Below are 26,257 nucleotides of genomic sequence, written 5' to 3'. Positions count from 1 at the left end.
GTGGAACTTCCTGTTTGAACGTTGTTGCTTAGAATATGGTGAATCATTTCAGCCCTATGTCTGTTCCTAATGTTCTGCTTTCTTTCCTCTTTTTCTCCCAGGATGCCTTTGTGGAGTTGTACGGTCAGCAGAGAGACTCTATGTTCCACCCATTGTCGTACCTAACGAAAGTGCTTGGATTGGCGGCGTTGGGCTTGGCAGGAGTGACCATCGCCTTTTTTGCTCAGAAGTGACAGCCCTGTGGGTCTCTCCGCCAATCTATCTCACTTTCTCTGCCTGTCTCTCCTCTACAGCTTATCAAAGCATCTCTCAGCGCCACACTGCCCTGCTAAACCCAGCACCAGTGCCCTTCAAAGACCGCCGCTGATCCGATGCCCCTCCAGCCACGGGAGCTACAGCACTCACGCTCTTTCACCCTCTCTGGAGTGAAGAAAACACAAAGAAAAAGAATACAGAATGAGGACTCGCAGGAACGCTCCCACACTTTAACTATGATGCTCGTCACTGCCATGTACAGTTGCGCTCACACAGAGATCGACACATAAAACACGTGCACACACAAGCACATGCTCACTTACTTCACATGGACTCAAAAAATACACAAAAAAAGAACGTTTTATCTTTAAAGTTTGTTTCTTATGTATGAAACAAGCACAAAGAGATTTTTAAACTTAAGATTGTGCTTTTTTGACATTTTGATATCAGGTTTTTTGGCATTTTGTAGCATGAATCAAAAAAAGAGAGAGGAAAATAAGAAAGTTTGCCGGCGTGAATGTAAATAACTTCTCCACTATTTGCATGTGTGGAGAAAAAGACTCTTTCAGCTACTTTATTGCATGATGGCATTTTGAACTCGACCACCCACCCCTACTTTGGTGATTCGTTTTTTTTTTTTGGTTTTGTTTATTTCTGTCTCTCACTCCATTGGATGGACCTCTTGAGATCTCCCGTCAAACCAACAGATGTTGAGCATTCCTCATTAAAAAGTTCCTCTTTGATTTGCTCAGTGTCTTACTGTTTGGTGAGCACAAAAAACATGCCTACAACCAAACCGATGCGGCTATCATGATGTAATCTCACCCGGCATGGGTCACGGAGATAACCCAAATCGCCCCTCTTGAATGTAAAGACTGGAAGTTTGACTTCTGTAGGGTTTCCCAATGTATATTTTTATTCATATGTATTTTTTTTTTCTCTTTATTTTTTGTTTGTTTTGGTTTGACTGGTGCAAAATGTGTTAAAAGAGAATTTTTCATGGTAATTTCCATTTTCGAGGGTATTGTGTATGTGTAAAGTCTGTGTTCATGTAGTGTTAGTGTGTGTGTACATCTGTAAATAGATTGGTTGAGAGAGCTGGACTTGGCTGTGTTCTGGTGGAGAACGCGGGCGATCCGCCAGTTGTGTCCAGCCTAGCCAGGTGTGTATGTGCGTCTGCAGATGAAACAGGCAGGTGGCAGCTGGGAACAGAAGTTCATTCAGGCTGGCATGATAGGCATGCAAGCCAGCAGGGCTTTGAAAAGACTCTGTACACAACGGACTATGTAATTCACGGCCCAGATGTATCACTTTTCCCTTTTCCCTCGCCACCCCCGAATGTTATCTTTCTGGCACGATAGATTACAGACACCTTGTGAGCTGTAGATTTTTGGATGCCCCAACAACCAAAGAAATCCAATCCGTCTTCTGTAACTTCCGCACCAGAGAGAATCTCATCTAGTGCTATCCCACAGCTTCCACAACGTGTTCCACTGGGAGGGTTGATTTCTCATTCACAGGAAGATACTGAGACACCAGCTTGTCCTAATGTCTTTTTCCCATCAGATGTCCATTAAGATGTCACTGGTGTAGTTTTTTTTGCGCTCTCTGTCTCTGTGTCAGGGCACAAGCCCACTGAGACCAAATAAAGACTATGGCCAACGATATTTTAATATCTTGTGTATTAGCAAATTTTGTTTTGAAAATCTGTAATTTACTAAATTGCAATTCAAAGAAATTCATCAAATAATTGCATTAGTTTCAAACAATGCTTTCAAGCCAACATTCAAAGTTTTTCCCAACAAATGTTCCTTTGTTAAAAATTAAACTCACTAAAATTACAAAAAATTAATTCAGATTACCTAAAATTCTTACCAAAATTCAAATTCAGAAATTACATTTAAAAATGTTCGCAATTAAATTCCAAATAATACAGTCTACAGACTTCAGTCAGAATTGGAGAGCATATTTAATGTGGCGTGAACGAAAAAGAGGCTGTGAAGGATGAGCGTAAATGGTTATATAACTAATTTAAGTTTTTTTTTTATTTTTTATTTTTTTTGTCTACTGGAAATTTATGGAAAGACATTTCAGTATTTTGTTGGCTAAACAATCCTCAAGCCCAAAGTATAGTTCGCTTTTTACGTGTACGTGAGGGTCAGCGTACAGTGCGCGTTACACAAATTTTGTCATCAGAAGAGAACCGCCAGATTTTGTAACCGCGCGTACTTGGACGCTCAGGTCGCACATGCGCATTTCATTTTTTGTAGTAATTAGTTTATCCACAAGGTGGCAACCGTGCACTGGGGCGTTGATTCACAAGGTAGTCAAAGAAAACCTGCATAAGCCGAACAGACCGGAACGCATGCAAGCTACAGCGACAATGGAGGCCTACATAGATGAGAGATTGTGCGAAGAGGTTAGAAAGTATGAAAGCATGAAAGAATACAAAGATGTTTAAAATGGTTCTAACTTGTGACGAGAGATTGCTCAAAACTGTGCATGCGTCGAACGTCTGTGTATGCATACGAGTCAAATGAAGTATACTTTCCAAGGCTGTGCGAACACTAGCGTACGCGTAAAAACCCAAAGTATACCCAGGGCTTTAGTATACAAGAGTATGACAAAAACAAACTCTACTTCTTTCCCTCACAGTCTCATTTTCATTCAAGTCAGTACTCTAACTAAGGATCCATGTCAGGATCGACTTTATCTAGTCTATCAACACAGCTCTCTCGAGTGTGTAGCGGTACAGATTAAACAATCGCTATCTAATAGTGTACTATATTGCTGCACCCTTTATCAGGTGGTGCAGGACTTGTATCAGAATATGTTAAAGCGAGTTTTTAGGACTCACACTGTAAGATCATTTTACTTTAGCTGCTAAAGATCTAGCAATGTAAGACAACAGGGTGTGGAGTTGAGCTTCTCCCTGTTGCTGCACCATATGAAGCTGCTCGTGGATGAACCAGCGTATAACTGCCACTGCTGGAGCGGAACTTGTCCATCCACTCCTTAAGTCTCACTTTCCCTCTGGTTAGGAGAAGCTGAGAAGTCTATTACAATTAGACTCTAGATGCACCTATTTGAGTCTAAGAAGAGGCCTTGTGTATTTGATTAAATGGCATCAATCTGTGATTTCTATTCACAAGCGATTTTCAAATACAGTTTGTGTTAAATTCCTCTGCACCTTTTAAGAAGCAATGGCTCTTCAACTTCAAGCGTAATCAAGCAGTGATTGTTTGTCGGGGATTTTTTTTTGACAAAAAAGAGACTAAGATGAAAAGAAAGGTGAAGGATGCAGGAAATTCTAGTCTAGTTGGTAAATGTGTGAATCATAAGGTTCTTATGTAGCATCTGTGTATACATCAAAATCATTTGCATTGTAAGGGGCCAAACACACAGAACACATTTTTTTTGCATTTAAAAAGCCGAGATGCAGGGCGATGGAATGAAAAAAACACCTTTTTATATTACCATATCATGTGCGAGACGCTGCAAAAGGTGTGAGACGTACGCGCAAGCGTCAAACATGTCCATCTAGTGCACAATGGAAAAGCATTGCAGTGGAAATCAAAAACGTATTCTCTGTGAATGGCCCCTAAACCATGTCCTAACCATGATGAAGCAAAATCCCACTCCATATAGCTGTATATTAAAGCTGAAGTGTGTCATTTCTGCATCACTAGACTGAATTGACTGTTTTTAAACAGGTTTCCCAAACACTCCGCCCAGAGACAAATCATCAGCCCCGCCCCAAAACACACCTCATTGGCTGAACCAGTGTTGCTGTTGCCGGGCAGGTTAGGATGTTCAAACAAACAGATCAATATTTTGAAAACACCACAAAGCTGCAGAGCTTTCAGTTTTTAGGGAACTCAACCTTTAAGCGTCGTGCTAACAAGTTTTAACATAAAAATGACACATTTCAGGTTTAAACATGAAATATGTTCTGATTGGTTGTTATTATGTCTTATTACACAGAATTTCCCCCTTCTCTGTGGAGAGACAACTGAAATGATGCTTGGAAACTTTACATTTGGTTAGGACACCGCGTGTGAGAGAGGGCTTAGGTGAAACTTGGTCCATCTCCCGGGTGAATATTATGTTTTATTTAAAATAATCTGTATCTCTTTCTTTTTATAATGTAAATGATTTTTTACCCCTTTACAGAAAAAATCAGAATTCTGAATGTAAAAATAGGATCAGCTCTGATCAGCTAAAGCACTCGCTTTTAAGGTTAGTCAGAGTTGTGTGGCTTGTACTTCTGCAAAAATCTCCATCTGTCAGTTCATTCCTCATTCTTTCATAAATTCTTTCATTCTCGTCATACAGATGGAAAGAGGATGGGCTTTTGTTTCTGCTCACGTCCTGTATGATAAATATGGAAGTGAGATTTAAACTGCAGCACAAGGGGTTTTCCCTCCTTCCATCTGGATGATGGTGTTCCGTGATCTGTTAAGAGTAAAATTTCAATTACGGTCTCCATGGTTCCACTGGTTTGGTGTTTAACTATGTTATTTACATTTTGCATGAGTGCATTCTTTCATCTTCAGCTATACAGCTTCATTTTGCTCGAGTTTCGGTGCGATTTTCACATTGTGTTCAATATAAATGACTCATTTCGCGTGTCTATTCTGAAATAAACCCCCACGCCCCATCAGATCAAATGGAAAAGATTATAAAAATGTATTTTTTTCCTTTGGCAGCTACTATAGTGCATTCATTTTACAATACCACTTTCCTTTGAGGAAAAAAGAAATCGATTTCTTGCTCCGATTTCTTTGCTTTCTTTCTTTTTTATAATGACTTTGCTGCCATACCTTCCCTCATATATCACGTAACCATTAAAATGTAGCAAAATATCTGGAGGATTTTAATATAGAGACTGGAGTTTATATTTGATTTCCAAATTCTCATTTTTCCACCATTATCCTGTTTGTCTTTCTGTGTTGTACATTGTGTCTTGTATGCCCTCAGCATGTAGCATTCAGAAGCAATTGTTCATGATTTTTCTTTCTTTCTTTTTTGTTTGTTTAATTTATCCTCATTTATCCTTATTTTAAATGTGTCAATATCATTTTGTGTACGTATCCATGTCATAAGCTAACAGTTATGTGTCCTAATTAAATAAACCTTGCCTTATCATCTGAGAAGAGCTGTCACGGTTTGCATCACTGAGTCGGAAACTCCAATATGCCGCATTGGATTCTGTCACGTTTTGCTGTACTCCAAATTGAAGGCAGCTAGGGAATCGTTTTAACAGGCCAGCTGTATATCAGGAGTGTTTAAAGCAAGAGCAGGAGAAGGTTGGCAACGGTGTCTCAAGGGAGACTAGGATTTAACCAATCAAAATGGGCCATGTGTACATCCTTCTGTGTAACCTGGGGGTCTTTCTTGAGACATTGTAGTTTTACATATGCTCAGCATACAGGAATACACATGTAAAACAGTCATTTGCAAATTGCGCTGTCCCCTACAAAAATATACCGTGATGGTATCAGGCAGTAATAGGGTACAAATAGAATCTGGAGAATTGCTTAGCATTTTCTGTATTGATTTTGAGAAAAAAAAAATAAAAATCTGTGGACTTAAAGGCACACTAAGTAAATTTTCGCCGCTAGAGGTCGCTTATTCAAAACAAAGGCGTAGCAGCGGAACTTTTATTATGCCACAGTTGCTGCTTCCACTTCTTCCGGTCAAGCATATGTGGGATAAATCAGCGCTGTTTTATCATATTAGATACATTTGTGTGTTGAAAGTTGTTATAAAGTTACTCTGTGTTCACTCAGCGGCTACTATGTTGACACTTGTTGCACACTGCAGTAGATCAATATTAGGCATGGTAAAACATGGTACTTGCTGTAAATCAAGAAAACAATAAGGCTTATTTCTCTGGATTTAAACATCCTTGGAAACATTTGGGATAATGTAAGTACACAAAATATATAACACTGTTCTAGTGGTTTTTGGATATATCCACATATCTAACATATTGTGCCTTTAAGCCTTTAAACATGGTAAAAGATGTTAAAACAGTGCTTTTAGATGGCTGAAAAGCATAATCAGAAAATAAATAATAGGGTATTACCATCATGCTAGTATGACTCTTATTAACTGTTGATTTTATTGGATTAAAAAGAAAAAATGCAGCGCAACCGGTGCAGCATGATTAAAAAAACAAAACAAATGACTCTTATGAGCTGGATCTTTTTAGCGAATCAGACATACAGCATGACCAGTGTAGGTGATTCATGAACACATAACTCTTATGAGCCAGTTATTTTAGTGAATCAAAAACATTGGAAAAAAAAAAACAGTTTGTCCCATGTACTCAAACTGTGACGTTTATGCAATTTTTAAGGTTATTTTGTCATTCAACATTGGAGTCTGATGATTGTCCCTCCCCCTCTGTAATTAAAGCTGCAACAGTTGAGTGCATGAAGTGTCCAACATTCCACACTTCCTTTTTTTAATTAAGTGCATCATCCGTGTATTTAAAATGTACTTTGGAATTTTCAGTGTGTACACTCTTCTAGCACATTACTACAAACGGCATAGAATAGTGCATGCGTATTGGGACACTCCAACAACGTAACCAATGTAGTCTGATTCACGAAACAAAAGACTCTTATAAGCCGGTTATTTAAATGAATAGTTCAAAAAGAAGAGTTACCTTTTGAATCCATCTGAAACACTGCCCTGTATATTGTAATTTACAGCATTAGCAGAAGAGAGAATTTCTTTCATGTATAAGCAAGATGGGCATTAAATCTGAAAAAAAAAAGCATCTCAATCAAATAAAAAATGGAATCAAATGTAATGAAATCAGGAAATGCCCTACCTCCAGGCAGGTTTTCCATGTAAGCATCAAGACTACATTTTTTTTTAAACTGTTTGTCAAAATTTTGTTTCAGAAACATTTCAAATCAGCAATAACCCTTGACAACAATGCTCTTGCCTCTTTAGCGCAAATGACAAAAAATATTTTTCCGAATGCACATCTGCATTCTAGAAACTCAAAAAGGTGATTGGCTCTTTTAACTGAAACGCAGCCATATTGCTAAAGGCCATATTTTAGTGGTAAAATTATGCTTTTGTGGCTTGATTGCATGTATCGTTGCAAAATGTACTATATATTTTCCAAGCTCTAATCGGCTAAATGCAAGGATAAGGCAGATATTAAGACATTATAAACATTAAATTCATGATTTACGGCAAAGCTGCTTTGAAACGATGTGTATCGTGAAAAGCACCCTGAAAAAAAGCACAAAAAGATTTATTTTCGCCAGGGTTTTTTGCCTTTATTATGATAGGACAGTGATTGGACAGGAAGCGAAGTGGGAGAGAGATAGGGGGACAGGATCGGGAAAGGACCACAAGCCGGGACTCGAACTCGGGTTCCGCAAAGCGCATTGGCGCATGTTGGCGTGCTGCCCATGAGGCCATCGGTGCACACCCTGAATAAATTTGACTTCACTTCACTTAGGGTACATTTACACGACAACAATGTACTAAAAACGGAAATATATTTTCCTATAGGTGATGACGTTGTCAAAACGATCCCTGTTCATACGGATCCGTGAAAACGAGTAAAAATGCTGTATTATGCTGCCAGGCCAGTAGTTGGCGATGTTACTTTGTAAAGAAATACTACGCGCCTATAGACTTAACATGTAGGGTAGACCAGGTACAGTTGGTACACTTTTTGCTTTCACCGTTACCACACCAAAATTATGGGACTGAAAGAAGTGAAACAAAGTGATTTTTCATATGACATTTCTTTTACTTGTCTACTAAAATATTATTAATAATTAACATCCATAAGTAGGTCATATTTTTCACAATTAGCTCATAAACACAAGAAGCTTTTTTGTTCCAACTGTACCCATGTCGAAAACAGTCAGGTACAGTTGAAACAGTACCCTAGTACAGTTGAGACACCCATCCGGAATGCTGTAAAGCTGCCTAACCAATTCACTACAAAATGTAAAATACCTTTAAAATGAGAATTTAACAGTTTCTATTTCCATTTAGTATTATATTTTATTATTTTGTTTAGTTAAAAGTAGTCCATTTGTAAAACATTGTGCAGTAATGGCAAACAGTGATACAATATTTAATTTTAGGCCATAAATTTAATATTAACAGTTGAAAAGTTGAGTAACAGTAAAAAACATTGAACAATTGCAAACAGCAATAATAAAACAGATGAAATCTATTAATTTTAATAGATTAATAGATCTTAATAGAACTTACATAGTGCAACTAAACTGCATGGGCCGCAATAGGATTCTATAGTGTGGGTATGTGTTTTAACTGTACCCCGCTGACCACCTCGAACATTTCTCTAGATTTTACGATGACCTTGTATGACACAAAGTCATGCAATATGTCAGTGTTTAGAGCACAAAATAAGGTTAACGAAAATGTAAGTTAACTTTAACAGTCATGTAAGGATGAGAAGCTATTCAATGTGGAAGCGACGTGGTGAAGTGAAAAAAATACCTTAGAAACGAACTTTCACACGATTGAAGAGGGTGCTAATATGCATGTGCTAAGAAAATTTCACAGATCAGACTTGTTGCGAACGCAAGTTATTTAAGGTGTTTCAACTGTACCCTATAACCAACTGTACCTGGTCTACCCTAATACACTTGCGCATGACGTCACTGTTTTCACAAATTACGATAACGGTATCGTATTCGAAAACCGTTTGCATTTTCAGGACCCTAAAAATGCCATTTCTGTGTAAATGGCACATTTTTAGTTGAAAACAGTGTTGTGTAAATGCCCGCTCATTGTCAGGGCCTACAAGAAGTCTGTCTCCTACTTAAAGGCCACGTACACACTGCAGCTAAATTCGGTTGTCAGTTCACCTTTTAGTGCTTAATCGCGTTCTGTACACACACAGTTCAGTAAAATACGATAGTGACAACCGCATTCTACAACCATATTAACTCCCGAAAAATACGCAACCGCATTTACAGAAATTCTATGCAGTGTGTACGGAACCGAACTGAACAACAAGTTGTTAATGACGTTTACGTGCACCGGTGTAACGTGTGCCTCTTTTATGCGCGGCAAATCACAGGGACATTCATGTCTGCTCACTTTAATAACTCCATAAACCCGTTGAGACGAGCTAAACAACAAGCCCAAAAACGCTTATAATGAGTGACCATGGCAACACAGAATGAGTGCTGCGCGCTGTGTGAAACAAAACACGACGCCTCCGTCGACTGTGTTAGTGTGTTTAGTTAAATTGCTGAAAATATAACGAGGGTTTTGTCACTTTAATATTACGATAACGGATACCAAACAGGAGAGACGCTAGAACGTTGCTATGGTTTCCAAGCTGTCAATCATCGCATTTTCGAGAGTCAGTCGTGTTCCGTACACACATGTAATGATAATTTAGGGGATTCACTCCCGCATTTAGGGTGCGTTCACACTGGTCATGTTTGGTTCGATTAAAACGAACCCTGGTGCGATTGCTCGGTTAGTGCGGTTCATTTGAACATTTGTGAACGCTGCCATCCGAACCCTGGTGCTCACCAAACAAGCGGACCGAGACCGCTGAAAAGATGGGTCTCGGTCCGTTTCCAAACGAACTCTGGTGCGGTTCGAATGATATATGAACGCAACACGGACCAAAGACATGTAACCGAACCAAAAACAGGAAGACGAGACCCTAAAAAGGACAGAATCCTCACGCATGTCAGTTTTTCTTGCCATAATCGCGAGTTTGCCCATAACAGGCATCAGACGCGCGTCTCCACGCAGCAGATCGTTTGTGTGTGTGACGGATGGATTCCCGCCGGCATAGGCGTAATTTGCGGGTGGGACGGGTGGGACATGTCCCCACCACTTTTTGAAAGGGTCGATATTGTCCCCACCACTTTTTGAAACATCACGCGGGTATCTAATACAAAAGAAACACCTCTAGTTGATTATCAATTTGAGTTAATAATAGGCGATCTGGCGCTGGGATGTGTTGTTTTTGAAATCATGTTGAGTGCTCGTTGTCGCTGTTATCAGAGGCGCAACAGTGTTCTCTCGGCGCTCGTGCACGCTGCGCAGTGTTCACACGGACGAGCGCTTCAATCTATCGCTTAACTGTTGCAGAGACTCTCTCGTTACGTTGAATCACAAAACAAAATACAAATAAACGTGACCCTGCTTTTGATATACAATCACTGACGAACATCTTTGGTTTTAATGAGAGAAAAAAAAATCATACATGGTTGGTTGGATTCGAACCAAAATCTCTTGCATGCTAAACGAAATAATGCCTCCAGTCCATCAGGACAATCAATTTTTTACAGCGGATCCACTTATTTATTAACTAATATACATACTCTCGAGACATATTGTATTATAGCAGATGTAAGGAAGAAACTATCATATTATTTTTAATATCATATTATTATTATAATATGATATTATACACATTCCTGTCCCACCCACTTTTTAAAACAAAGTTACGCCACTGCCCGCCGGTGTTTTGATTCCTTTACACATTTTATAAGCTCTTCACGAGTTCCCAGCTGGCCAAAATACCATCACATGCAGGCTACGCACACACAACGAGCGCATTTACCTCAGAAAACAGCATTGTTTTGGATGTTCGGTAAGTTCCATCTCAAAATAGGCAATACGTCATAAAATCCGACCAATCACTTTGTGAATGTATCCCTATGCCTGAAGGTTCGGTATCTTTTGGTTCGGTGATAAAATTGCCAATGTGAACGCTAACCGGACCAGGACTAAATGTTTTTTTTTCTTCTTTGGTCTGGACCAAATGAACCAAACGAACCGAACTACAAGTGTGAACGCACCCTTAAATGCGGTTGTCACTCCTGAAACTTACAGTGTGTAACTTACGTGGCCAAAGTCTCTTGTAACCTACAGTGTAGATGTTCTGAACCTCAAACGCAAGGACACACGTGCATACACTCTAAAACAGCTGATTCTCAAGGGTTCGTGTTACAGTGCAAAAGCTGCCTGAGAAAAGAACACACACCAAGAACGAGAAAGAAAGGAAAGCTTTATGGATCCGTCAGCCACAAGAGGCCACCATTGATGTGCGGTTCAAACGCTAACCTTTACTGTAGGCCAGGGGGATTCGATTGATGAAGAAACCTTGATGACAATGATGATGCAGATGATTAATGTTACGATTACTCTACAGACAAAGACAATGAGCACCATGAGCTGTAATCTGGGACTTATTTTGCGTGTTGTATGCCGCGGGGCAGGGACGTGCACAGACATTTTGGGGGGCAGGGGCTCAAATGGAAAAAAGGGCACTTCTCATAATTATTTATTTAAAAAAAATAATAAACCCTTAAATATATTAAGACAACTCTGACTTCCCTTACACTCATGCAATTGTTTTATACTCCACAGATTTCTACAAAATAATCATTTCACACAGAGACCACTTCTTTAGTATTCACTAGGTTTATCACAAGAGAAGTCAACAACAACTATTTTCAAGCTATATATTTAGAATAAATGACTGCACTGAGGAGAGGGACATAGTTTCACTAATAATTTAATTCAATAAATAATTTTAATTTTTTTTTTTTTTTTTGGTGCTATTGGAATACTTCTTTCATGAAGTGGACAATTTTAAGATTGTGGTCCATTTTTGCTGCCATGTCTTTTACTCTAATGGAAAGAAAACTCAACCCTAACCCTACACATTTAGATGGTGTTTGTTTTAAGCCTATACCCTCCATCTGTTTGCATCTGTAGATTTATTCTAAATTAACCAAAATAAGCTAATCTGCATATTTAAACACATCAATAATTTGTTTTCCTGAACTGTTAATGCTTAATGCTTAATGCACTATATATTATAACAAATGCCAAAAGCGTGCTGATTGTTGTTGTTAGACAGCACAGCACGATCAAATCCACGATCAAAGCCAACCATGATTAAAAATATATTATTAGATAAATAATAATATTCAGCCACTTCTTTGTGATAGAAATGCAACAGCCACTGTAATTTCTTCAACAATATGTGGACATCAAACATGCAAAGACAGAGCGAGGGTTTAAATTTTTATCCATGTATTATCATGTGTAAGCGTAGATTTAAGAATAGCATTATGTAGCTAATGCTGTATTATGATTTTTAAATAGTTTTAATAAACCATGCATCCTTAGAAAACTGTCTAATAATGCGGTTCATGGATGTGCGTCCATGGAATGATCCTCTTCTGGTATTGACAGCCCAGATATCTTCACCATGGTTCAAAATGCAATGCATAGCACAGTAAAATAATTGAAATTATAATATAACATGAATTAGTATCAAATCAGGCAGATGCGTTGATGGTGGTCAAACTATTAATGCAGCGTTACATGTATAAATAACCATAAATTGCCAAAACTTTCAGGTTTGTGAACATAGGCTTGCCTACCTGAAAGAAATGCACGGGATGCATCCATCTAGGGCTTTTTTCTTTTTCGCTTCTCATCGCCAGACAGCAGTTGCATTTTCGCGGGAATAGTTGTCACAAGTTTTCACCCAGCAGCAAACTCGAGGTGAGGTGGAGCGGGGCGCGCGAGCGTAAGTGCGGGCATGAATGGCGCGTCGCGGAGTGAGGGCATCTGAACTCGATAAAACCGACCTGATATAGTATTTTTTTTATTTGTTTTATTCAGTAAATATATTTGTTTGACAGGGAAGCTGTGCGCAACCAGGAATATATATTAATTTATTTAAAAAAAAAAAGCACCCTAGAAAAAAGGGCACTTTCTCTCGAGAAAGAAAAAGGGCAGGTGCTCAAGCCCCTTTTTTGTCTATGTGTGCACGTGCCTGCCGCGGGGTGTAAACATAACGCTGTTTCCTTTGAGATTTCGCTCATGTGATATTAGATTAACCTCCTACAGCATCTAAAGCCCCACAGTCACATCTCCACCCTCACAAAACTACAAGACGGCAGAGAAAAAGAGTACCGAGCCTCCGAGGGACGCACCCGGAGGGAGAGGAAGGTTAAATTAACTTGAGCCCAGAGTTCTTTGTGCAAAAACTACTCTCTCAGCGGATGAAATATTCCACATATGTGGAAGAAGGAGAATTTTAAATTATATCAGTTTTAGTTGGTAGTGCTTGTACATGCTCAGAGTTCTCATAATTGCTAGCAATTGAGGATGTTCTTGTAACTTCTGGGGGATATGAACCTGATGATGATGGCAAAATTTACACCAGCTTCAGTTTTCTAAGCGCAGAATGATGGAAATCATGAAACGTCCAAGATCAAAGCAAACGCACTGCGTCCAAAGGGATGCGTTTTAACATCTGAGGCTAAAGTAATGGAACTAAATCTTTAATATTGTAAGTGCGTAACAATGGTTGCCTATAGATTTATCTATTTTTGTTTTTAGGAGACTACACATTGTTTTGTCCTAGCTCACTTTGTGTGAGAAAGCAGCATAAGAAAAAAAAAAAATCTGTAGAAAAATGGAAAAGGTGCTGTTAATTTTCTACCAGGACATTATCTGTTAAAGTGCCCTCGAATTAAAAATTTAATTTATCTTGGCATAGTTAAACAACAAGAGTTCAATACATGGAAATGACATACAGTGAGTCTCAAACTCCATTGTTTCCTCCTTCTTATATAAATCTCATTTGTTTAAAAGACCTCCGAAGAACAGGCGAATCTCAACATAGCGCAGCCTCAAATTCATTCAGAATCAAATGTAAACAATATAACAGTAACAATACTCATATAATCCGCTGCATGCATGACGAACACTTTGTAAAGATCCATTTGAGGGTTTTATTAGCTGTGTGAACTTTGTTTAGGCAGAGTTTAAGGCAAGCGCGAGCTCCGTGGGCGGAGAGCACGAGATTTAAAGGGGCCGCACAGCATAAATCGACTCATAATTAATGATGCCCCAAAATAGGCAGTTAAAAAAATGTATTTAAAAAAATCGATGGGGTATTTTGAGCTGAAACTTCACAGACACATTCAGGGGACACCTTAGACTTATATTACATCTTGTAAAAAAACGTTCGATGGCACCTTTAAATTCAAAGTTCACTCATGAAACTCTAGATGGTCCTTAATTCAATCTGCTTGAGCTTGCTGCTCAACCTTCAAATATTTGAAATATCACTACCGGTACAGTACATGTGCTTTGTTAAATATAGAGCTGTTTTACTCAAGATGCCTTCAAAGGATGGAGCAAAGATGAGCATAACTGATGTCCATTACATATGAAGATTGACATTTTTTTTTTTCTTCTTCTTACTAACATTTACATATTTAAATTGAATAAACAATACATACACCAACAATAAAAAAGAACTAGCCACTAGGTTAGCTGATTATCTTAAAAGTCCATAGATAATCACCATCAGTTCGTACTGCCGTTAACACTTTCTCTGACAAGCAGATGCAATGAGACCTGTTTGTTCATGAGACTTTCGGCATAAAGCCTATTTACAGACATAATCCTAAACACGACACAATGCAATGCATAATTCAAAATACAGGTAAAATATCTATATGGAAAATTCCTTCATATTAACACAGTACATTAAGTCTTTTTGTAAGTAAATAAATAATAATAGAAAAAAAAACATTTGGTAGATCTTTACAAAATTGCTAAATATTTTATTCAAAAGGTAATTAAGTTAGTTATTCAGTAATGCAGTCAGTAATGCATTTTCATTATATGGACATTAGCATAATTAACATTTTAATAACTCCTGTGTTCCACATGATAAAAGTCAGATGAGTTCAGAGTGCTTTCCCTTTTATGCAAATGATTTGAGAAAAGTGCAGCTTGATTGGACTGACCAAATTTAGACATGTAAATGGCTGATTTCTGCCACTTTATTTTGATTTTCAAAGATATTTTATTTTGTATCAGTTGGGTATTATACTTTTTTAATAATCTAATTTTACCAAACAGACAATGTGTTTTAGATTAATTATTTAGTATAATTTTTGCAAAATGTTCGAATTAAAGAACTCTAATCCTCTGCCTTCCTTTTTTTAGGTTGTTCTGGCTTCTCTCATTTCTCCGATCCCCGACACACATCACTCACCGCTTTCTATCCTCCACTGGCTCTGCCAATCTGAGCTTTGGACTGAAAACCTTGACATGAAAGTTTAGTCTCTCAAACAGAATTTTTATACGCCGCAACACACATCTCATAAATCTCTTATTTGGAACCAGACTGGTTAGTAATTAGGCTGCTTTACCAAAGACGCATATTCAACCAATTAGAAGTGTTTGCATTCATGTAAGTTTATTATTGGTGTTTATGCAAATCCTGCCATCACAGTGCTAGGATGTTGTGGAGGTTGCTATGGCGTTGCTAAGGTGTTGGCTTCTGGCGAAGGTCAATAAGAGTCCATATTCTGGCCAAAGAATGAAATAAGGAAACTGTATGTTAAAATCAGGTTTGATTGTTTAAGTGCTTTTGAGACTCTTGTTTGCATTGCTTTAATTGAATTAATCAGTGAATTTTCGCAGGTGAAATCCAGTCATTTCAATAGAAATTCACATGATCTAGAATTTCAGTGATGCAAAATATTTCCCCATGCAAATTTTGCAATGGGTTCAACGGAAAGCTGATTGGTTTGAAAGTGACTTCTGTGTGAGCTGTGCTTCATATACAGTATCACTAAGCTATTGACAATGGACAATAGACCTTTAATAGACCTTAAAGTCGGCATGAAACGTAAGTTGCAACAGAATTTTCTTCACTATTGTGACGAATATCCGAGTGAAATGTTGTGATCTCATGTGATTGAAAGGTTGTCCCTCGTGCCAGGAAACACCTCATCAGAGAAGAGATGTCGCTGCAAGAGGGAGGGAAATTATTTTTATTAAAGTTGCCATCGAATGTTTTTTTAAAAGATGAGTCTAAGGTGTCCCCTGAATGTGTCTGTGAAGTTTCAGCTCAAAATACCCCATAGATTTTTTTTTATAATTTTTTTTTTAACTGCCTATTTTTGGGCGTCATTAGAAATTTCCGATTCATGCTGCGGCCCCTTTAAATCTCGTGCTCTCCGCCCACGGAGCTCGCGCTTGCCTTGAACAGCATAAACAAAGTTCACACAGCTAATATAACACTCAAAATGGATCTTTACAAAGTGTTCGTCATGCATGCTGCATGCATACATCGGATTGCGTGAATAGCCTACAGTAAGAAACAATGGTAACTTTAACCACATTTAACAGTACATTAGCAACATGCTAACGAAACATTTAGAAAGACAATTTACAAATATCACTAAAAATATCATGTTATCATGGGTCATGTCAGTTATTATTGCTCCATCTGCCATTTTTCGCTATTGTCCTTGCTTGCTTACCTAGTCTGATGTTTCAGCTGTGCACAGATCCAGACGTCCTTCCCTAGTGTAATGGCTTGAACATGGGCTGGCATATGCAAATATTGGGGGCGTACACCCTGACTGTTACGTAACAGTTGGTGTTACGTTGAGATTCGCCTGTTCTTCAGAGATCTTTTAAACAAATGAGATTTATATAAGAAGGAGGAAGCAATGGAGTTTGAGACTCACTGTATGTCATTTCCATGTACTGAACTCTTGTTATCCAACTATGCCAAGGTAAATTCAATTTTTAATTCTAGGGCACCTTTAAAGATTATGAGGGCACATGAATTAAAAAAAAATGTTCAAGGATAAATGATTAATGACAAATACTGTCAATACTTTAATGGTGACTTTAACATGGTAGCTAGAGATGGTGGTATTAGGGGGTTATTACAGCAGAAGACAAAGATGAACATGTACAATGAAAATAACTACTTCGTCTTATATGTGTGTGTGTGTGTGTGTGTGTGTGTGTGTGTGTGTGTGTGTGTGTGTGTGTGTGTGTGTGTGTGTGTGTGTGTGTGTGTGTGTGGATAGAACAGTAGCTGTGGGCCCCTTTCTGCCACTCTGACACAATGAGCACAAGCCTGGCCGGCTGTTAGTTTTACTAGGTCACCAACAGACACATTTATCCTTGAAGTGCTCCGGGGAGAGCAAAAACAATGGCGATCCTGTCAGCGCAGAACTGGAAAGAAACGTGCGGTGTTTGACCAGAGACCCAGAAACGGTGAATGTATCGTGGGAATACGGAGACGCGCGACTCACAAAATGTTTACAAAGGCTGTCGGTGCACTTCCACAAACCTGCTGCCACAGCAAAACGACCCTGGCTGAAGGATTTGTTAATATTTGGGACTTTGAATGACTGGCGTTCCTAATCAAACACACTTGAAGTGAAGAGACTCAAATTAGACAGTCAGGAGAGAAAGAAACCTCTGTTCACCGATGTTGATAGTTTAGCTTTGCTCTTCAGCCATGTCTGCACTTTGTAGGCCTAAACTTTTGATCATAATAATAATAATAATAATAATAATAATAATAAAAATTAATACCTTAAAGGGTAAGTTCGCACAAAAATGAAAATAATGTCATTTATTACTCGCCCTCAAGTAATTCTACATCTGTAAGGCCTTTGTTCAGTTTCGGAAAAACACAATTTAAGATATTTTTGATGAAATCCGATGTTTCAGTGAGGCTTCTATTGCCAGCAATGTCACTGAACCTCTCTGAATATCCAGAAAGGTACAAAAGTCATATTTAAAACAGTTCAGGTGTCTACAGTGGTTCAATCTCAATATTATAAAGCAATGAAAATAGGCTACTCTTGGTGCACCAAAAAAAACGCAAAATAACGACTTTTCAACAATATCTATTGATGGCCGATTTTAAAACACTGCTTCGAAGCTTTATAATTGTTTTGTTTCGAATCAGTGGTTCGGATAACATAAATGAAAGGCTTGTTCAAGGCTTTAATAGGCTTTAATAGCTTTCTGGCAATGGAGGCCTCACTGAGCCATCGGATTTCATCAAAAGTATCTTAATTTGTGCTCCGAAGATGAAGATATCTTACGGGTGTAGAACGACATGAGGGTAATTAATTACATTATTTTCATTTTTGGGTGAACTAACCCTTTAAGTTACTTAAATACCATTTAGCACTTGCCTTCATGCAACTGGCTGAAATAAAATTGAAAGATCTAAAAATAAATATGAAAGGAACATAAAATCATAAAATAAGATGACTGATAACATGAGATCCCCTAAAAAAGAAAACAGAAAAAACTAAATTAAATAAAAACTGACCTTATTTACTAATTTAACGCACATTAATATGAATGCTATTTTAAAGAGTAATACAATATAATATAGTACTATATAAAATGTTGTCATTTTATACAACTTAAATATATAACATGCCATTTTCAATAAAGCAAATTCCTATTTTTTGGACGTTCACCTACTGCCCTCTGGTGGTCAGTCATTGACACATATACATATTATACTTCAACATTTGGTGAGAAACAAAATTAAACGGAAGCCACCTTTATATATCTATATGGAAATGAGGTCTTTTTGGTTTATAAACATATAAACTTCATTTGCTTATGTAATTATATATTTAATGCTCAAATTTAAACTCCAACAGCAGCACACCACAATCAAGGACTGTTTCTTTGTTTCCTACTGCTAGCAACAATGAAACAAAGAAAGAGATAAAAGCAGTTTTATTTGTTCCTTTATTGGTGTTCTCATATAAATATTCAGCCAATAAAGAAAATTTGAACTGTATTAATAGCAAAAACACAAGATGGTGTCAGATGAAAAGACAAGCGGCAAATAATTAAATACCAATGCTGTAACAATAAACAGAGGCTGCCAGAACCTCATCTACATGTAAGATTTATCTGTAGAGTAGCATGGACATGTGACAGCACATCAGTCTAGCTTCATCCATCATGTTCAGACAGCCAGTACTGGAGGTCCACAGGCATCAGTACTGAGCGTGTGAAGTCTCGTGTGAAGAAGAAGAATCAGGCAGAGCTGATTAACATTCAGGTGTTGGTTCTCGCTTGCATATTTAGTGCAGCAGCTCAGAAAGAGATTTAGCAATGACCCAGTCAAGGACACAAGCGTGAATGTGTGTTTGAGTGGGTAAATGAGCACAAGCAAGAGTATTTTTGAAGACATCGATTGAGTAAGATTTCCTCCTGGATGCATTTTGCAATATTTTTTATCTCTTGCTTTGTCAGCATTACAAATCGGCTATTCTGGAATCGACTAACACTGTTTAACTGATGAAAAGATGTCTCTTGATAAACAGAATACTTTCTGAATTGCTCAGTAAACTGTGATAGCTGTAGAAGACGGACTTGTGACTTGTCTGTGATATCTTCTTGCTCATCTGCTCTTGTGGGACACTCCTGTAAATCCTTGATTTATTATTATGTTTTTCACCTCATAAACTTGTTTTGTATTGTTTATGGTGCTTAAACAGTAACTCAAATAACCATGCACTCATTACAACCGAGGCACATCAAACCTTGAAGCAGATGGGCTGCAACAGCATGTGCCACTCCTGTCAGCTAAGAACAGGAAACTGAGGCTACAATTCACACGGCTCACCACAGTTAGATGATAGAAGATTGGAAATACATTGCCTGGTCTGATGAGTCTTGATTTCTGCTGCAACATTCAGATCTCAGGCTCAGGATTTGGTGTAAACAACATGAAAGCATGAATCCATCCTGCTTTGTATCAATGGTTCAGGCTGGTGGTGGTGTAATAGTGTTGGGGATATTTTTAGGCACACTTTGGGCCCTTTTGTACCAATTGAGCAATGTTTAAATGCCACAGCCCGAGTATTGTTGCTGACCATGTCCATGCCTTTATGCCCATCTTCTGATCCAGCTGGATAAAATACCATGTCACAAACCTCAAATCATCTCAATATGGTTTCTTGAACATGACAAGGAGTACTCAAATGGCCCCCACAGTCACCAGATCTTAGAGCACCTTTGGGATGTGGTGGAGCGGGAGATTTGCATCAGCCAACAATGTGCAGCGACAAATCTGCAGCAACTGCATGATGTTATCATGTCAGTATGGACCACAACGAATGAGAACTGTTTTCAGCACCTTGTTGAATCTATGCCATGAAGAATTAAAGGGATAGTTTGCCCCAAAATGAAAATTCTCTCATCATTTAGTCATCCTCAAGTTGTTCCAAACCTATGAATTTCTTTCTTCTGCTGAACACACATACACGTACTACGCGTTATAACATAGGACATAGCGTAGTACGTCGTGGCGTAGCGCAGAATGTCGTGTCATTGTGTACTACGTTGCGGAAGTTCACGCTTTTTGGATGCAAGTCAAATGCATATGGCTGTCGTGTAGGAAGCTCATTATTTTACTTTATAAAGTTTGAAATAAGGATATTTGTCTTACACAAACATATTGATTCATTTCAGAAGGCCTTTATTAACCCCCTGGAGGCATGTGGAGTACATTTTATGATTGATGAATGCACTTTTTTGGATTTCAAACACTCATCCTCCAATCACAGCCATTATGAAGCTTGGACGAACCATATAGCTTGAGGGTGAGTAAATTATGGGGTAATTTCCATTTTTGGGTGAACTATCCCTTTAAGGCTAAAGGGGGTCCAACCCGGTACTAGCAAGGTACCTAATAAAGTAGCCGGTTAGTATATATAACCAAAACTACTCCGACATAATGAAAGATTGCAATAATACCACTAGATCATTTAAAATCCTCTCAGACATATAGTGCCAAACACCCCACCTATGAAACGCGTCATATCCAACTTTTTAATGGATAATGAATCATTCTCAAAAGATTCGTTCAGACACTCCGGTTGTGTTGTGCGTGATGTTGAATTACCACATATTAGCCTACTGCTCGTACTATTTGTGCCATAGAAAGATATGGAAAAAGTAGCCTATGCGGTTCCGAATTCAGCATGAGTCTGAATTCACTCAACCGATTTGTTTAAAGAACCAAGTCGTTCGACCGAAACAATTGTCATTATTAAAATTTGCGCGCCTAGAAATCTACATAAAGAAAGTTTACGCAACACAAGCGTTTTCCCAACCAAAAGACAACAAGGCAGATAAATCTTTGTGTCACTAAAACGACGTGCATGGTCAAAGTCCTTGTAAATAAAGTAATAAGCTCGAAGTTTGTGCGACAGGCAATCAGACTAAACATCCAGACACGTTATCTCCATGGATGGTTGGTACTTTATAAAATTAAACAATAAATCGAATATAAGCCTACAAGTGAAACACAGTACGGATACAGACAAACAAAAATACCTAAAAAAATAATCATGAAAAAAAAAAAAAACTATATGGTCTAATGAAGGTATACATATTCGGTATGTCTACATAGAACTCTTTATTTGAGGGTGTAGATTACCTCAAAATTTATAATGCCAGTAATTTCCAGAGGTGGAGATTCCAGGGGTCAGAAAGTAAAAGTCCTGCCATATTTTTATTCCACCCACTGAAGCATTAATGAGATAAATAAGTGATTAATTGAGTGATGATTGAGCATTATTGAAGACACCTGATGATAACAAGCAGAATCGCTAAAGGAGAAAATCCCAATTTTTAAGTTACCATCATTGAGGTCAGGGTTTGTTTTAGTTGAGCTCTTGACCCTTGCCTTTTTAGTATTAGATTATCTTTGGGCAGTTTAAACTGCATTAAAACCAAACAGACAAGCAAAGTTAAAAGATGATCAGGTGTTGGTTATGTTTTCTCAAAATCATTATTTGATCTGAATCATGAGCTCATTTAGAGCCCAGTCTCTGAGTTAGATTTACATTATTGATTACAGCAGCACTGTGATTGTACAGAAGATCAGCTTATACAATACAATTATAAAAAAAAAAAAAAATTCTCTTAGGCACACACAAACATCAAGTATCAGCCTGTGAATCTCAACAACGGTGACAAGCAACATATTCTGATCAACAGATCAACTCTGAACATCAGAAAACAAGCTACTAAAAAGTCACAGAAAAACAGCATAATTTTAATAGTGAGAATAAATAAAATTACTAAGACAATTAAGCTCATAAATTATTCATGCAGCAATGCATGATGGGAGCCATGGATGAATTTTGATTGGTGGCTCCCAGAATGCACTGCAACATGCTTTATGATGGCCACCACTGTTGAGATTCACAGGATGATTCTTGATGTTTGTGTGTTTAAATGAGCTCTACTTTTTTTTAAATCAGAACTCTTAAAAAAATGTATTGTAAAAGCTGATCTTGTGCTGTAGAATCACAGTTCTGCTGTAATCAATAATGTAAATCTAACTCAGAGATTGGGCTCTAAATGAGTTCAGTGACTCAGATTAAATAACGTTTATGTAAAAACATAACCAACACCACCTAATCATCTCTTAACTTTGCTTGTCTGTTTGGTTTTAATGCAGTTAAAACTGCCTAAACTAAATCTTTTATTAAAAAGTCAAGGGTCAAGAGCTCAACTAAAACAAACCCTGACCTCGATGATGGTAACTTAAAAATTGTGATTTTCTCCTTTGGTGATTCTGCTTGTTATCATCAGGTGTCTTCAATAATGCTCAATCATCACTCAATTAATCACTTATTTATCTCATTAATGCTTCAGTGGGTGGAATAAAAATATGGCAGGACTTTTACTTTCTGACCCCTGGAATCTCCACCTCTGGTAATTTCCAAAGTTTCCACACAATTTCCATTGTGTTTTAGCAACAGTGGGGTCTCGAGCCTGTCCATTACATTGCATTTACTCGCGTCTGACCAGCAGATGTCCTCGGTGTTTCAAGCGATTCGAAATAGTGAATCATTTTAGAATTATAATTATAATAGAGGTTATGCATCGACGTCACTTTCCCGCCGAAAACGCGCTCTCTCAGCTGGACTGAGTGGCAAAAGAACCTGCTGCGTAACTGGATTAATAGGAGAAACGGCGAAAACGCGAGTAAAACTAACTAATTACCCTAAAGGTTGGACTCGAAAGTGTTTCTTACAACTTGTCAAATAAACCTAATCCATGGATATTGACATCGAGTCGTGTTTCCTGACATTTATATGTGCCTGATTTGACGCCGGGGAAATCTGTAAATCTGTAATATAATTACATAAATCTGGCTGTGAATATTTTATATAACTACAATATATATATTATTATTATTTTTTTAACATTATTTTGAGCATAGAAATAAAAATATTGTACACAGAAAGATGAATATATTGTACAGTATTATACATTATACCCACATTGGGTAAAGGAAAAAAAAAAAAAAAAAAAAAAACAACAACAAAAGTAAATGCTGGTTTAAATCTGCTTAATATATCAATGTTATATCGTCATATTGTCCAGCCGTAAAACATATATAGTTTTATGGTATAGTTTTTGACAGTGTGTTTATTTAAAAACATCCAATTATGCATAATATAAGATGGAAAATATTTAATTGATGAGTCGTCAACATAATATATAACAATACAATATAAAGATATGATTTTACCTCAAAATCCAACAATTCGACACAAAATGATAACTGCAAATCCATGTTTCTCTGCTGGAGTCCAGCTGTTTCTGTGAAATGCAGTGATCCATTTGCTTCTTTTTCTGTTGCTTTCTCTAGTTTTTAAATATATACCTCAGGGTTTGTGTCAAATCTATTTGTACAGTCAGCCGCAAAACTTTTTCCCGTTTCCACCATTTCTCTTGGCTTTTTTCACCATAACAGCTGTGTTTTACAAACACTGAGTTACGACAGCCAGAGAAACACTAATGTTAAAAGTCAAGGTCAAGAGCCCAACTAAAGCAAACACTTTCCACCATGATGGTGACATCAAACTTTATTATTTTCAACAGTATCTCCAGTTTAATAAATACAAATAAATATATGGTCCATTGTTGCAACTGAGTAAAAAATACTTGAGAAATTTAAGGCAGTTTCTACATAATGTGAACAAGATTTTTAACATGACTGAACTAAGTACTCAATTTGTAAAATTGAATTACCAATCCTCAAGATTTCTAAGTACTCTGTACTGTGTGGTAGCTAAACCCAACAGTTTAATTAAGCTTTCCAAGTAAACTCAACTAATTACATTTTACAGTGAATACAAGATTTCAAAGTACTCTGTACTGTGTGGTAGCTAGTTTTATCAATTCAAAATGATGAGTTAACTTGCTAAATTTAAGGCAATCGGTTTCCTTAAGTTTTTTAAGTAAACCCAACAGTTTAATTAAGATTTCTAAGTAAACTCAACTAATTACATTTTACAGTGTGGGTACAAGCAATTCGGTATACTGATTTAATAAGTCGACCCCGTCTTTTGATTCCCAATGCTTAGGAATCGAAAATTGATTCTTTTGGGACTTTTTCAACTTTCAGCTCCACCAATTCGGGGGGAAAACAGTTTATGATGTGATCAGGTTGAGGTGACTGCAAACAAAAAACTTAGGTCATTACAAACCCTCAACAGTAAAAAGTACTATATGGATGCCCGTCTGTATGGTGGTTAAATAAAACTGCATGGAAAAAGCATTTAGGCCTACATTCAAGAACGTTGACAAGTGTAATTGCAATGTTCAGTCAGTAGATGACACTGTTGCATCTCTTCTGGTTCATCAATCGAAGCAGACATTCAATGTTGAGAGAAACTGCAAAATTGGCATCATGAAATAACAATAAACACTACTTTTATTAATAAAGGTTCTTTATCTGCATCTATAGTACCATGAAGAAGGTTTAACATCAACTGAACCTTTCCATACCATTGTTTATAGCAACTTTTCACTGAAAGTTTCTTTGGGGAACCGAATTTTTTTTTTCTTTTATGGCATTGCTGCAAAAACCCCCTTTTGGAACCATTATTTTTAAGAGTGTAGTTGAATGTTAATTTCCACATATACATTTATAATAAGTTATTAACTTTACACCTAGAATAATAAATAGGTGTAGTAATAATAACAATTTTGTAGTAATAATAACAACAACAAAAATGGTTGTTCATTGTTGGTTCATAATACCTATTGTTAACAAATTAAACCTTTTTGTAAAGTCAAAGTGTTACCACATTGGGTAAAAAGACATCGCCTTAAAGAGAATATCAATATTGAGAATATTGAGAATATTGCAGAGTTGATTAATTATACAAATTGTTCACTGTCACTTTTAACTGTGTTCCAGAATAACTGCTAAATTATCCAACGTATTATAATGCAAGACAAAAGGCTGATTCAGCCCTCTCTGTTCACAGAGGTTGAAAAATTGGCAGTATAGGCCTACAGTGTAATTGACAAAGAAAGAAAAAATGTTGTGATCTTTCAGAACATTGAGAAATAGAAACTTTGGGAACATCATTTACAGAGCAATGAAAATCTCAAATTACTGAGATGCATGTCTGAATATTAAACACAGCTTTTGTGCTTTGCTGCTGTCTAATGGAAAGACAAGGCAATTGACCTATCAGAGAGAAATAGGAGCTCATTATTCGTTTTTATGAAGCTTTCTTTAGTATCTGGGCTTGATTTTATGATCTGTTTAATAAAATTCTGATTAATGGCACATATCAGTTTGGCAGAACATGCTGTCTGGCTTAATGACAAGATTTACACAGCCGAGTTGCGCTCACCGCTCTGATTGGTGCTTCTCATCAACAAGAACTTGGTGTATTTGTGTCTGTTTCTTTTTGTAACCCAACACGCTATAACCAATTAAATCAGTTATTTACATTTTCAGGGTTATCTGTCAGCTTTTCTGAGAAACTACTGAAACTAAAGCTCGTTGGCTTCTTATCTCAGTGGTGGCCTTGGATGTGTCAAATGTTCTCTCTTTTCAAAGATCGCTCAATCATGTGAAGACCCAGATCTCCAGCTGTGGCATGTTAATAGGGACCCCATTGTGTCTGCTGATCAGTAGGACACAAATTTAATGTGACTGCCCTAAATGAAGAAAAAAAAAAAAAAAAAAATCAGGCTGCCATCCCTGTCTTTCCAGTATGGCACAATCCTGATTATCCTCTGGTTTTGGGGTTGGGAAGAGAGGCTTATAAATTAGCATTCACAATTATAAACCATAATAGCAGCT

General features: G+C 37.4%; 1 protein-coding gene across 6 annotated transcripts in view; it reads left to right on the top strand.

The window, feature by feature from the left end:
- bcl2a (BCL2 apoptosis regulator a) overlaps nt 1-20,629 on the top strand; it is an 80,521-nt gene extending 59,892 nt beyond the window's left edge. For 3 of the 6 annotated variants that reach the window (XM_067378149.1, XM_067378148.1, XM_067378150.1), the window contains one exon: nt 102-5,608. In XM_067378149.1, coding sequence (XP_067234250.1) covers nt 102-233 — 132 coding nt within the window. In that variant the 3' untranslated portion in view covers nt 234-5,608. Of the gene's footprint in view, nt 1-101; nt 5,609-20,601 lie in introns of those variants that run through there. The other 3 variants (XR_010893790.1, XR_010893788.1, XR_010893789.1) reach the window with 3 other exon arrangements.
- The last annotated feature ends 5,628 nt before the right edge of the window (nt 20,630-26,257 follow it).

The sequence above is a fragment of the Chanodichthys erythropterus genome, chromosome 23 (genome assembly GCF_024489055.1).
Source record: "Chanodichthys erythropterus isolate Z2021 chromosome 23, ASM2448905v1, whole genome shotgun sequence".
Classification (NCBI taxonomy): domain Eukaryota; kingdom Metazoa; phylum Chordata; class Actinopteri; order Cypriniformes; family Xenocyprididae; genus Chanodichthys; species Chanodichthys erythropterus.
The sequence above is the reverse complement of the archived record's forward strand: the minus strand, read 5'-3'. Positions and strand labels throughout refer to the sequence as shown.